At 37.7% G+C, this 15,724-nt stretch overlaps 1 protein-coding gene across 9 annotated transcripts in view; it reads right to left on the minus strand.

Annotated features, from left to right (window-relative positions):
* Window positions 1-15,724, minus strand: part of naaladl2 (N-acetylated alpha-linked acidic dipeptidase like 2) — a 635,527-nt gene that overhangs the window by 220,846 nt on the left and 398,957 nt on the right. For all 9 annotated transcript variants that reach the window (XM_073916359.1, XM_073916358.1, XM_073916357.1 and 6 more), the window contains one exon: window positions 4,091-4,228. In XM_073916359.1, coding sequence (XP_073772460.1) covers window positions 4,091-4,228 — 138 coding nt within the window. The remainder of the gene's footprint in view (window positions 1-4,090; window positions 4,229-15,724) is intronic.

A 15,724-nucleotide genomic window follows, 5' to 3' on the forward strand; every position in this document is an offset into this window, starting at 1 on the left:
ATGATGTGTAAAGCCTGTGCAATTTACCACACTCAGGAGTTACACTCGCACCACGGAGCATAAATCAACCAGCCTTGGCTTTTCTTTTTCTTTTTTATTGAAAATTGTAATACCCTCTGCTGTCAGCAGGGGGAAACCCTGACGTCATGCACTCAAAGCTGCTTTCTGATGGTTAAATCCCCAGCAGAAGCATGAGACTGAGAAGACTAATGAATATCTCAGGCACAAAAGATTCTGTTTCAGAGCTTAGTGGAGACATAAGGATTAACACACATAAGGAGGAATAGAAGAGCATCACAAAGCTTGAGAGACGCTAACAGAATGGCAGTATAATCGGTTTGTGACACAGAAGGCAATCATATGATTGTCTTTTATGATGATTTAAGACGGGGAGAACCTAAAGCTTATAAGTTGGTAACACTTCAAATCAATCACTATAGCATTAAACAATGATTTGAGAATGCAATGCAAATGGCAAAAATAGAAAAAAGTGTGAAAACTATGTATACATTTGTACTTTCATGGTCTGTTGAAATTATTGAATCATGTAGGGAAATTCTTTGCCACTATATCATGTATGTAAAATCCCTCCTGTTGTGTGTGTGTTCCACAGATGACAAAGCCATATAGGGTTATAATGCTATGGTAATAATAATTACTAAATAATTACAATGTTTATAAACCCAATGTTCTTGTAATGGTTAATTTAACATCAATACCTTATATACACTAGATTTCTGATATATATATATATATATATATATATATATATATATATATATATATATATATATATATATATATATATATATATATATATATATAGGCGACACAGTGGCACAGTAGGTAGTGCTGTCGTCTCACAGCAAGAAGGTCTCTGGTTTTGAGCCTCGGCTGGGTCAGTTGGCGTTTCAGTGTGGAGTTTGCATGTTCTCCCTTCGTTCGTGTGGGTTTCCTCCAGGTGGTCCGGTTTCCCCCACAGTCAAAAAACGTGGTACAGGTGAATTGGGTAGGCTAAACTGTCCATAGTGTATGAGTGTGAATGACTTGAGTTGGGTTGCAGCTGGAAGGGCAGCCGCTATGGTGATATATATCTGTTCTGTTGTCTGGATCTGTCTGATTGGCTGTTAGCCGTGCCATATTTTGCAAATAAGAGCACTTGCACTGCCCCTTCACCTTTCACCCTTGTGTATTACTCCAAATATTGCAGCGGCTGGACAACATAATGTTCTGTTGAAGCTTTTTTCGAAAATAGTTGTTTAGATTGCAACTATGTAGTTTGTTTATTCAAAATATTTATAATTTCAGAGAGGTGGGTGACGCATTGGCAAAGTAGGTGTGCTGTCGCCTCACAGCAAGAAGGTCGCTGGTTCGATCCTTGGCTCAGTTGGCGTTTCTGTGTGGAATTTGCAAGTTCTCGCCGCGTTCGCGTGGGTTTCCTCCAGGTGGTCTGGTTTTCCCCACAGTCCAAAGACGTGTGGTACTGGTGAATTGGGTAGGCTAAATTGTCCATAGTTTATGAGTGCAAATGAGTGTGTGTGGATGTTTCCCAGAGATGGGTTGCGGGTGGAAGGGCATTCGCTGAGTAAAAATGTGCTGGATAAGTTGGCGGTTCATTTTGCTGTGGCGACCCCGGATTAAAAAAGGGACAAAGCCAACAAGAAAATGAATGAATGAATGAAGTTCAGAGAGACAGCGCATCGACGGCCATTAGCCTGTCATTGAGCAGACCAAAGACGATTGACGTTGTAAATCCATAAGATGGCTACAAAGACCGCATAAAAAGCACTTAGAAGAAAAACAGCATCATTTCTACAGCTGAACAAATGATTATAAAACAGGTGAGTGACTATCTAAGTCGAACTCTATCTTTTGTATGTTGTAGTGCTGTATTTATACCATATAATTGTAGTGTATTCAGTGTGAGATGGGACTCAGATATCAGATATCATAGTCAACGAGTTCTTTCCATCGTGTGAACAACTGGAAAGCTACGGGCCCAGATGGCATCCCTGGACGTGTACTTAAAGCATGCCCACACCAGCTAGCGGGAGTTTTCACGGACATATTTAACCTCTCGCTCTCTCCGTCTGTGGTTCCCACATGCCATAAGACAGGCTACTATTGTGCCAATACCGAAACTAGATAAAACGACATTCTTGAATGACTGGAGTCCAGTTGCTCTGACACCCATTTTAAGCAAGTGCTTTGAGAAGCTGATTAAAAAGCACATCTGCTCTGTACTGCCTGCTCACACTGACCCTCTGCAATTTGCATACAGGAATAAATACTCCACTGATGATGCAATTGCTTTCACCTTGCACACTGCTCTGTCTCACCTGGAAACTAATAACACATATGTGAGAATGCTGTTTGTGGACTACAGCTCAGCATTCAACACCATAGTGCCTACCAAGCTGGTGGTGAAGCTCCAACGTCATCACACCTCCAACAGGTGAAGCTCCAACGTCATCGTTAAATTTGCTGATGAGCCTGATCACAGATAATGATGAGACAGCCTACAGAGAGGAGGTGCACACTTAAACGCAGTGGTGTGAGGAAAACCACCTTTCACTCAACATCAGCAAAACCAAGGAGCTGGTGGTGAATTTCAGGAGAGAGAAGAGAGAACACACCCTCATCATCATCAACGGGACGCCAGTCGAGAGAGTCAGCACAGTCAAGTTTCTTGGAGTACACATCCCTGAGGATTTGACATCGACTGCTCAAACAGACGCAGTGCTGAGGAAGGCACAACAACGCCTCTTCTTCCTCAGGCATCTTAGGAGGTTTGGAATGAGCCCCCACATCCTCCGCTCTACACCTGCACTGTCTGGCTGTATAACCACCTGATATGGAAACAGCACCAGCAGAAATCACAAAGGCCTACATGGGATTGTGCGAACTGCTGGATGCGTAGTAGGAGGTGAGATTCTCTCCCTCCAGGACATCTACACCAGGTGGTGCATGTGGAAAGTCAAGAGAATCATCAGCGACGGTTCCGCAGCATACGGTCACGCACCAGCCGACTGGAGAAAAGCTTTTTCCCTCAGACTATCAGGCTGATGAACACTTAACACACATCACACAAACTCTTTCATACCTCTCACTGCACATCATCAACATGTAGCATGCACTGCACTTTAACCAATCCATACTTAAAACAATACTGCCTACAACTATGTGGACACCTATTCATTGTACATATCGCTGTCAATTTTACATTGTCCTTTCTTTTTTTTTATTTTTTATGCAGTTGTATCTGCATTGTCTGTACTGTCTGGAGCCAGCACCTAAGCTTTCTACTCATCATAGCACACGTGCTGCAGATGATGTTACAATAAGAGCGATTTGATTTGATTTTCAGCAAAGTATGCATTTTGTATCTTTGTATAACCCAGAGTTTTTAGTTGGCCATCTGCTTGTTTCTAATGGATCTCCTGTTTACGCTACTGCAGAATAGTCTAGTAAAAAGAAAAAAAGAAGAAATGCCCACAAGTGTTAAGTGTTTTTCCTTATGGCAAACACAACAGTAATCTAGACATTACACTAGAGAATCATTCAAATGCTAGCTCTAAAGCGACGTTTGTGAAGTAGCCATGGTTTCTGCTGTTCTGATGTCAGCTGTAGATGTGAATAAATGGAGGAAGAAAGTAATTTATTTATAAACACGATTATGCCACCGAATTGTTGTATTAAGGCGCAATATCACACTCATAGCAGTGTGATTTGGCTGTATATCATCACTGGTGAGACACTAAGGAGTTTTTTTTTTTTTTTTTAATTTTAATACATTGTAGAAAATAATAATAACTTTCAGCATAATAATATTGATATTAATACTAATATTAATAATAATAATAATAATAATAATAATAATAATCATTGTTTCTGTTATAAACTGTACCTAAATTATTGCATTGTTTACTATTTAAATTCACTACAAAATATTTTAACCAGGAGAATGTCTGTCTTGAAATGAGCCAGCAAAACTGAAGGAAGTAAGCAGTGATGGTTTGTGGGAGTGAGGATGTTTTCAGTTGATAGCTACAGTAAGTGCAGCATTGTTTCTAGTTCATGCAAGTCTTACCTGAAGTGGGGGGCATGATCATAGGGACGCAGGGTCTTCCTTGCCCCATGGCTGAGGCAGAGAGCAGCATTTTTGCCAATGAGGCAGATATAGGCTGAACCAGCAATGATGTCAGGTTGTAGAGATTGTCTCTGCCGACTGCAAAAAAAAGAAAACAAGAAAGAAAGAAAAGAAACATCTATCAAAAATATGGAAATAAAAAAAAAATTATTAAACTATAAAGCATAACCCTCAGTGCAACATCTGCATTGATCATGATTCTGTGAGAGTTTAGAGAATACCCCGGGGCTCTTAATGCCACACATGAGCAAACCAATTACCCAATCAAATCACTTTCCTATTGGTTAACACCTCCAATGAGTATTTCCAACAGATCTTCATCTATGAGGGCAGACAAACAACATTAGTATGTTGTGTGCTGCATAAATAGAGATGCAATTGGGCCAGATGGAGATGCACTTAGTGATGTGAATTGAGCACCGTAAATCAGACAGAAAAGAGAAAGAAGAGCGTTTAGTGGAACCTGCACACCCAGGCAGGGACGTATCAAAGCCTTTTTTCACTGCTGATTGCAGCTCACGGGCGGCAAACTAATAGGCCCGGAGATTTTAAGTTGGAAGAAATGGTTTCTAGCAAGCCGATGGGGATTTATACGGACGAAATGCTCCATTGATTCAGCCTCATTAAAACGGAGAAACGTTGAGCCTAATCCTGCTTTAGGAGCAAATTTATTTAGGAGCTTCCAATTTTCCAGCAGCGCTTCTGCACCGGTGGGATGGGGTACAGTCATCCACGAATAACAATCAGTAGACCTTTCTGTTACAAAACACTCTATTACCTTCTGCAGATAAAGGTATTCGCAGACTGCAATTATTTTACAGTGGTTTTATAGGAATAAACACTGAAGAAGGTCCCCTTGAAATTTGTTTCATATTTTATTTTCTTGGTCGTAGGGGGATACATGAGAAGATTATTGGGTTTTGAGTGGTGATATTGTATATGTAATTATGAGCTTAAAGGTCACAGAAGTGAAACCGGTGTTTAGAGGTAAGAGATTATTTGAATTTTGAGTTTACATTAATGCAGCCCAGACTCTTTGAAAATATGTGCCTCAGCCAACATTTTTGTGAAACCTAAAATACATTGCTCCAGGTATGTCTTACTAAATGTTTCCGATGACAAATACATGAGCAGGCGATGTCTACATTTTGTGAATCTGAAATACGCATTTTGCTTTAAGTTTTAGATACACTCCCTTATTTTATGTCCACGAGAAGAAGGGGCTTGTCGTTCAAATCACTGACCTAAACCCTTCCCTACACCCAACCAATAGTGTTTTCAAAAGCAAGCACGAAAAAAGAGTGCACTGCAACAAGAATGTTTTATGTTGATTTTAAATTGCTATTATTTCTTTTGTTGAAACAACAAAACGGTCTCAAGATTAGTGTGTTAACGCATGCGATTAATTTGAAATATTTAACGTAGTAAAAAAATTTACGTAATTAACGCAGTTGCAGTTTTTTTAATTTCCTGTTGTGGCCGACGTGCGTTCAACATTCAAGAAATACGGATGAGACCAAGGAAGCACTTTTTGAAGGCAAGTTTCAGAATAAAACAATTAATGCTGCATTACCGGGCTATCTACAGTTTCCTCCAGTGTTTCATGCAATATCGGATGTTTCATTTTTAATCTTGCGACTTTTGTTTTAATGGAATTTGATACCGCATGGCGAACGGTCCTTCAAGGTACTCAAAAATCACTGTTTACAGGGTAGAAGCAAGACTTAATAACGCTTAGTTTAAGTAAATTTGATGAACGCGATCATTCGTGCTGAATCTGAAGGCAGTCGCTCCGGCTGCACTGTCCTGCGCGTGTTAATCACACATAGTGTGTGCGTGTGTGTGCGCACACATGCGTTTTAAAACAAAATTAGGCAAAGAAATGCATATGCGGATTCAGTGATCCTGCTTGTTATTCTGCCTGTTTTCACACTCAGCTCACATCATTCAAAAGAAAAGGGCCACATTGTCCCCCGATAATGTCAACAGACTGGACTGTCTTAGCAACTGGCTGAATGTAAAGGAGGACTAAGCAAAATTGTTTCTACTTTATAATTAATGTTCTCAACTCACAGCTATACAACTTTTCAATGAGTACAATTGTTTGTATTCAATACATTATTATTATCATAATTTTCTATTTTCCATGTCTGTAATGCCTGTACTTTGGCATTTTTTGCAGTCCACTTAGAAGCCAACATGGAAATATATATATTTTTTTCCAGGATCTTTGTGGTTTATTGTGGGTATGTTGTTTACATGAAGAAATCTGTGTTACAAGTTAAAAAAATTCTAATAAACAATTATATTTTGAATATAAATAGTTGTTACATTTTTAATTAATTAATTTTACATTTGAATAGACAACATTACAAGTTTCAGTCTTTTAAATGTGATTAATCGCGATTAATTGCAAAAAAAGTGTGATTAATTAGTTATTTTTTTAATCGACTGACAGCACCAATATATATATATATATATATATATATATATATATATATATATATATATATATATATATATATATATATATATATATATATATATATATATATTATAATACACTTCAAATATTACCTGGACCTATCTTTTCTTAGAACAAGCCTTTTGCAGAATCTGTACAATGTGATGTCAAACTGAGAAGGCCCTGTCTACCATTGTTGACAGACACGTTGTATTAGCATAGACTTGCTGAACCTGTGGCAAAAGAAGTTTTGAGGTATCAATTCTGCATTGATTCTGAAATTTTTAAAATGCACTGCTATTCTCTCTCAAATTGATTTTGAATTTATTAACAATTATTTCATATCCAAGCGGTATTTGTAAGGAATTAAATGCAAGCTGTGTACGGCTGTTTGTAAGGCATGCATTGCCTTTTGGTGTGTAAAACTAACCTCAGAATCAATTCAGATTGAATCGAATTACAATCTATGCTAAATCCTCAAACGATTTTTCATCTCGCCTAAGACTTGTCTGAGACCAAGTAAGATGGACACAGTTCGCCATTTTGTTGTAGCAACATGTGTAACAACAAAATGTGCCCTGAGACACAGAGGTGAACATATAAGTGTGTGTACATTGTTATAGTGCTTAGCAAATGTCTCGGCAAATAGTGCTTGGCAAATGCATTCGGAGAATCAGCTCATTTGCATTTAAAGAAGTACACAAACAGACACGCACATACACACATGCGCGCACACGCTCACACACACACACACACACACACACACACACACACACACACACACACACACACACACACACACACACACACACACACACACACACACACACACACACACACACAGAGCTTGTTTTTTTGTTTTTGTTTTTATTCTCACCTCAAAATTGCAATTTTCAATATGGTATAATAGAAAAATCTGTAAGTCACTTTGAGCTTAAAGTTCACAGTCATGTTCTGGGAACACCGGATGATAACCATTATTAGCTATAAACTAGTTTATCTATTAACTATAATGTTATTTAACTATTATATATAACGTTTAACGATTGCATATTTAGGACATTTCTATCCTAATAAATGGGACATTTTCTATCCAGATTCGAATGCAGTCCCTATTTGTAAATTGTATTTATAACTAAAACACCATCAATAAAAACTGAAATGTGCACAATCATGATGTATTCAGTGTAGAATTGATGTTGTGGTGCTGCATTTGCAGACACATCTGAACCTCATAATGGCTGTGGACTAAATTGAATCAAATTTGAGATATAAAATGAAACATTTTCAGTCTAATGCTTTAAGGACATGTCTGGAGCACTCACTGACTCACCCCTCTGTTTTTTTTTTATCTTTATTTTCCAGCCTAAAAGGACTTTCATCCATCTAAATAAATAAAATACAAGCAAGGTTATGGCCAATACTTCTCATCATTTCCTGTTAGTTCTATGTTCCTGTTAGTTCACAGCTAAAAATGAACAAAATGAACAAAAACAAGTTTTAAAGTACAGGATGCCTTCAAAGCCCATTAGGTCGTGCTCCCGCTGGAGATTACAGAGTTTGGAATAAAGTAGTCTTGACCTTTATGAACTCCAGGAGAGAGTGTGTATGTACTCACTGATTCAGCCTGTAGATAATAAAAACACAGGAAAAAACAAAAAAGAAAGCTGATATGGTGGACTATATACTATATGAGAAGAATGTGATCTAACATGCTATTCCCTTACAATGAGTCACGGTCCTAATGAAATACACACTTTTACAAACCTATTAGGAATTTTTAAAGTTTATTTCACTGTCTTTTAGATTCAACCAAATGCTGATAGAGACAAAATATGCAAAGTTACATTTACACCAGAAAAGACGTGCACTGTTCATGATTGATAGGTATTTAAGAGAACAAAAAAACTCTAGAAATTAGAGTCAATATTAATATAATCTTAATATGATCCAAATGTTAGTCTGAATCCAAAAGCATAGTAACTTAAATTACACCTGTTTTACTCCCTTTTCCAAGATTTAAGATACAGTTGAAGTCAAACCACGGGTTGTCGTGGTCCTAACCTTCGACCACCACCCGTTTGAGGGACTATGTCTCTCGGCTGGCCTGGGAACGCTTCGGGATCCCTCCAGAGGAGCTGGAGGAAGGGTCTGGGGAGAGGGAAGTCTAGGGTTCTCTCCTAAGACAGCTGCCCGTGCGACCCGGCCCCAGAAAAGCAGCAGAAAATGAATGAAATGAATGAATGAGTTTTTTATTTGCTATGATATCAGTAAATAATAATTTTACTAGATATTTTTAAAGACACTTCTATACAGTGACATTTAAAGGTTAAACTAGGTTAATTAGGTTAACTAGGCAGGCTTTGGTAATTAGGCAAGTTATTGTATAATGATGGTTTGTTCTGTAGGCTATCAAAAAAAAAATAAATAAATAAATTTCAGCTTTTAGGGGCTAATAATTTTGACCATAAAATGGCTTTTAAAAACTTAAAAACTTATTTTATTCTAGCCGAAATAAAACAGGATAAAAAAAAAATATTTCCAGAAATACTGTGAAAATTTCCTTGCTCTGTTAAACATCATTTGGGAAATATTAAAAAAAAGAAAAAAAATCAAAGGGGGGGCTAATAATTTTGACTTTAACTGTAAGTCTTTTGTGTCTCCAGAATGTAAATTTGATGATGACTGATGATCACAGTGAGCTTAACAGGTCTTTTAATCCCAGTTTCTTTGTGCACATCCTGTCTTGTTGATGTTTTATACACATTACTACAGAGGCATGTTAATACGTTAATACAGTTCTGTCCTACTTTAAAATTACTTTAAAAACTTAAATGGGGCCTGAGTGTGTATTTGTCACGAGCGGATTTGCCCAGGGCAGAGGATCTAGATGCTGTCTCAGCATCGTGGTGTACGATGGCATCGTCTATCGGCCCAACCCTAGCATTATGTATAAATATCATTTTAACTATATTGTAAAAATATGATTATAACTATAGGCCTACATTATTCTGACAAACAAAAACAAAATTGCATGATACCACAGGCGATTGTCTTCTGACCGAGTGCACCTGAAAAAACGTGAATGACACTCCTCAGAGCGTGAGAAGCATATAGCTCTTTAGGATCTATATAATTTGTAAAATAAAGATTTGCAGGGTAAGAAAACAGCACAGGAGGAAGTTGCCAAGGGCGTTGATGCAGATAAAAAGTTAAAGTGCATTTATTAATAGACGGGTAACTAGATAGAATACACAGAGATAGATTTTCATTGTCATGTAAATTCAGGCTGTAATTGTGGCAAAATCAGTGTGTGATCGGCACTCAGTACACCTAGATACAGAATGAAACCTCGAAGAGGCTTGCTCCCGTGTAGACAACACCTGACAGACAAAGATTCAATCTCTAGCATGCTAAATATCTTGTACCAGTTGGCTTACCCGAACCTACGTGGGGGCAGACGTAGTGAAAATGTAAAGCCAATGACAGAGCAAATGATGAGTTGATTAGCCGTTGTGTTCACAAGATATTTAGAAATGTCTGTGGATGGCCACAAAGTTCATCGATGCACTCACTTCACCCTGCGTTTATATGGATACGAGAGCATATAAAAGCCACATGCAGACATATGAGCGATCAATCCGCTGACAGACAGAGACATCTATGTGAGCTCCCTCTTGTGGATCATTTACATTACGTCTTGTAGTAATTTGTAAGTAAAGACAAAAAATTAAGTATGTAGGCGAAACGGCACATCTATCTGCCAATTTTAAAAGATGTGTAGTGTGAAGTAGGCTTAACAGGCAAAAGGCTTGAAATGTTTTCCATTTCTGGTTTAAAATATCACGTAATCGACCCCTCAGTGTAGAGGTCTGCAAATAAATTTTCTAATAAAACATGGCAGCCATCGGGAACTCAGGTGTAATTGATAAAATACTACTGCTACTGCTGCTACAACTACAATATGTGTTCGTGCGGGTTTCCTCCAGGTGCTCCAGTTTTCCTCACAGTCCAAAGACTTGCTGTTTGTGAATTCATTCATTCATTCATTTTCTTGCCAGCTTAGTCCCTTAATTAAAATGGGGTCGCCACAGCGGAATGAACCGCCAACTTATCCAGCAAGTTTTTACGCAGCGGATGCCCTTCCAACCGCAACCCATCTCTGGGAAACATCCACACATACACACAGACACTCATACACTACGGACAATTTAGCCTACCCAATTCACCTGTACCGCATGTCTTTGGACTGTGGGAGAAACAGAAGTACCCGGAGGAAACCCACGCGAACGCAGGGAGAACATGCAAACTCCACACAGAAACGCCAACTGAGCCGAGGATCGAACCAGCGACCTTCTTGCTGTGAGGCGAACGTGCTACCCACTGCGCCACTGCATCGTCCTATTTGTGAATTGAATATGCTAAATTGCTTGTAGTATATGTATGGTTGTTTCCCAGTGATAGGTTGCCTGGCCCTGTATTAATTTATTTTTATTGTTTTTTTTTTATAAAAAAAATAATAATCTAGCTACATTGCTCTTCCATTGCAATCAGCTGAAACAAATCTTATTCCACACAGTATCTCTCACACGAGCCCCCAGTGAACTTTGTGCAGTGAGTACACAGATTCATATCACAAATCAATTAGCTCCGCCATGCTCAATGCCAAAGATGCTTCCCTGCTGATGCACTGCACGGCCTGCGCATTTCTAATTTCAGCACATGTGATGCTATTTCAGGAAGCAACATTATTTTAGATAAAGATTACCTAATGCAATTCGGACAAAAGTAGACATATTCATGTACTTCAGTATGCAGTACAGTTTAAACATCAGCACTTTCCCCAAAAAGATAAAACCAAGATGGTATAAAATAACTGTGAGAATAATTTTTTTTTCAAACAAGCCTCCCAGGAAGAGTTATTTGCTGAAGTGTGATTCCCCACAGGGCTTAGGCTCATTCCCTGCATACAGAGATGCTCATGAGATATATATTACATGCCTGCGGAGGGGCCATATGCACAGTGTTCATATTATAAGCACTTCAGGAGCTCTTGTGCAAACGTATTCATTCAGTCTCAATGCATTGCAAATCAAATCTGTGAGAAAGACTGGGGAAAGGACAAGCTCACAGCAATACGTTTACAACAATCACATCGATAAAGCAACAGGGGTTGCCTTTATTCCGAAATAAATTATGAAGTTCATGGATACACACACAGACAGTGTGTTGGTTAAGAAAGACATTTTATCTCCTGTGAATATATATATATATATATATATATATATATATATATATATATATATATATATATATATATATATATATATATATATATATATATATATATGAAAAACGAGTTGAGCCGAAAGGCAAAGCTCTCGATTTACCGGTCAATCTATGGTCCAACTCTCACCTATGGTCTTGAGCTTTGGGTCAAGACCGAAAGGACAAGATCTCGGAAACAAGCGGCTGAAATGAGTTTCCTTCATAGGGTGGCAAGGCGCACCCTTATTGACAGGGTGAGGAAGCTCTGTCACCCGGGAGAAGCTCGGAGTAGAGCCGCTGCTCCTCCACATCAAGAGAAGTCAACTGAGGTGGCTCGGGCATCTGTTTCGAATGCCTCCATGATGCCTACCTAGGGAGGTGTTCCAAGCATGTCCCACCGGGAGGAGGTCTAAGGGAAGACACAGGACACACTGGAGAGACTTTGTCTCTCGGCTGGCCAGGAAATGCCTCGGGATCCCCCCGGAGGAGCTGTAAGAAGTGTCTGGGGAGAGGGAAGTCTGGGGGTTCTCTCCTAAGACTGCCTGCACTACAACCCAGTCACGGATAAGTGGATGAAAAATGATGATGATGATGATTTATTATAGACTATAATGGTCATGTCATTGAAACACTGCATTTCCTGCTTGCTATCAAACTATTTCATGACTGTAACAAGAGGCAGTTCAATCATAACTTAATGTTAAAACAGATTAATATGTGGCTCTTTTTGTATTTTCAGAAGCTATGGACATTAAAAAATAGGACTTTTGCTTTTGTTTACATCTCTCAAAATGGTCCATATACCAGGGTTATTGCTGTTACATTTTTAGGAAAAAATTTAACTGATACAAAACATTATTTTATTTAAAATGGTATATTTGTTTGCATTTATTGAACTAGTCTTACACTCTGTCATAGACGGAGACACTGAAAACTGAGTTGCAGAAACAAATGCAGTATTTATTATAAAGAGAATGGTCAGGCTAACAATGATCAAAATCAGGTGCAAACGTTACATGCAGGGAAATCTAGAAGAAGGGTCAAGAAGCAGGCGAGTGGTAGATCCAGTCGGCTAACAACAAAAACAAAACAAACAAAGTAAAGGTCGGCAACGGAAAGACAGGACTACTACTAATTTGGTTCTTCAAACAAGTTTGCGAATCAGATTAAAATGTCTGGATGAACTGATCTGAGATCGCTGCGTTTGTTGGAAGGACAGATTTATCGATCCTCAAAATTATGATCAGCAACGATTGGCTGACGGCACAGCAGTGAAATGACATAATCTGATTAATATTCAATTATCCATGTGAGCAAAATAACATAAAATTCGGAGTAAATGGTTTGTTAAATATGATACGCAATAACTTTCCAGATTTGTTGTGGGCTGCAGGCTTTACACTTTCAGGAGTATTCAGTTATTTATTTAGTTTTACATTCACAATTCACGTTCACATCACAAGCAGATTTTTTTTTATTATAGTAGACAAAGTAGTATAGTAGCTGGTTTCTTAATCTATGTAAAGGATAACTGGATGTTTAAATTCATTTTGCATCACAAAAGCATTTTGATATTGGTAAAAGTGCCTGCAACTTTTGTGAAGCATCAAATCACTGTCATATTCATTGTCAAAACATGTGCATGACTGCATAAATGTATTATTCCTTTTAAAAGTCACATATTGTGCATGTCTATTATTATACACACCATGTACTAAAGTGATTGTATGCATTTGTACATTAAAAGTTTAATAAATTTTCTCTTTGAACCACCAGATGACAGTTTTTGTACTTTTATTTCAGAGTGCAGATTGAATAAGTTTTATTTCAGGGCACAAAATTGTGACGATTTTGGTTGCATATGCGCCCGAAATTTAATCTATTTGACCTCATAATATATTTGGGAGCATTTGTGCGACTGCATATTAAGGTTGTAGGGATTTTTTTTTTCTAAAAACATGCTAAATTGCTCTTCTCTGCCACTATATTGGTTAATATTAGCTCCCAATCTCTCGAGGCATTCCGTTGTCAGATGACAGGGAGCTTTTTTGACCACTGGAAATGCAAACGACTGAAGAGTGCAAAGTACACAGGTTAGCAAACCCCACCTAAAGTTACAAATAATTGTGCCGATGAAAGCGATCATGACGTAGTGAATATGTTAATCTACACGCTGAGATCAATTGAGTGTTTTTGGAGAAGGTGCCCGAATCTCGATGTGTTGCATTCACTGCGTGTTCAGCGCAAATATAAAAGCTAACACTGTACACATCATCGCCGAAGAAGCTCGACTTTACTAAGTTTAAACTGAATCTGCGGCTCATAACAAAGAGCGGGATTGCGCCGGTGGTCATCGCGAGAATCCTGCTCTGCCCCGTTCATATATTGGGCCGGCTGACTCACCTGCTTTGCTTTTTTCCACAAACACAGAAAAATGTAAATCAACCGATAACGAGACGTGCATTTAAAATGACACAAACTCAAACCAAAACTTTTAAAGAGTGATAAAAGAGACTTTTCTTCCTTTATTTTGCCTGTTCTTTCTTGGGATTTATGTTATTTTTTTACTGCATCATTTCTATTGCCGCATAGAAATGTTCTAAAAACTAATCGATTGTTAATGCTGATTGGGTTTGAAAACACCCATCATTTAACATTGATATTTTTTGCATGCCTTTGCAACTAAACTTAATCAATAGTAGCTTAACTTAAATATTATTATATACATTACATATATATATATAATATATATATATATATATATATATATATATATATATATATATATATATATATATATATATATATATATATATATATATATATATATATATATATATATATACGCTTAGAAGTTATTCCAGTATTTTAATAAGTGGCACTTTTACAGTGTGTGCCCTCTGTCAAAACAAACAAACAAACACAAACAAAACATACTATTTAGATAACCAATATGTGCACTATGTGGCACAGTAAGCATTATTTCTGCAATATTTAATTTACAAAATACAAACTTTTGCTTTGTTCCCTGAGTCATTTGAAGTAAATGAAATTGACCTCTCCTTATTTTTTCCCTTCGCTTTAAAGATATGACATGGAGCAGCAAATTTACATGCAAATTGATTTTCAAAAAGCTGCTTGTTGATTTCCATAAGAACAATGGCAGCAGTTTTCAAGCAGAGACCTCACTCCTCTCTCTCGAGTTCAAGTGATTGTACAGCCTTGCTTACATCCCTTCAAGTCTTTCATGTGCTAAATCTGAGGACACACTACCATACATTTGTTGTTTATTGCTCTAAACAGCTTCTTGAAGCAAATGCAACAGCTTAACACTTAAGATCATGGACAGTATTACTTAGTATAATGATTTCCTAGACAATAAATGACGTTTTAGTAGAGATTCATGTTAGTTAACGTCCTTCTTCTCTTTGCTTTTTTTTTCTTTATTACATATTCTTGCTGAGAAGATAAAAAGGTATTTTATGATAATGAAAGAGGCTTGAGCTACTTGTGGCAGAATATTGAAAATGTCTAAATATATTATCAAATGCACTGCATAATTGCAAAAGGATTAAATACATTTACAGAATGGATAACATAAATATAAATGTCAGGACCTCTCACCAGCCATGGCACATTGGACTGCAACCCTGATGACCTTCACCTGAACCTTAATCCCCATCACCTGTGCGCACATTAGATACACCACAAAAGAGACACCAGCACCATCCAGTAAGCCGTTTACCAGCTAAACCCACCAGACTCTCACCACTCATTGGTGCTCATTTGTGTATATCTTGTTGCAGTCTCAACCAAAATCATTCCCCAGAAATATCGCTAAT

Source organism: Danio rerio, chromosome 11 (genome assembly GCF_049306965.1).
Source record: "Danio rerio strain Tuebingen ecotype United States chromosome 11, GRCz12tu, whole genome shotgun sequence".
In the NCBI taxonomy this organism is placed as follows: Eukaryota; Metazoa; Chordata; class Actinopteri; order Cypriniformes; family Danionidae; genus Danio; species Danio rerio.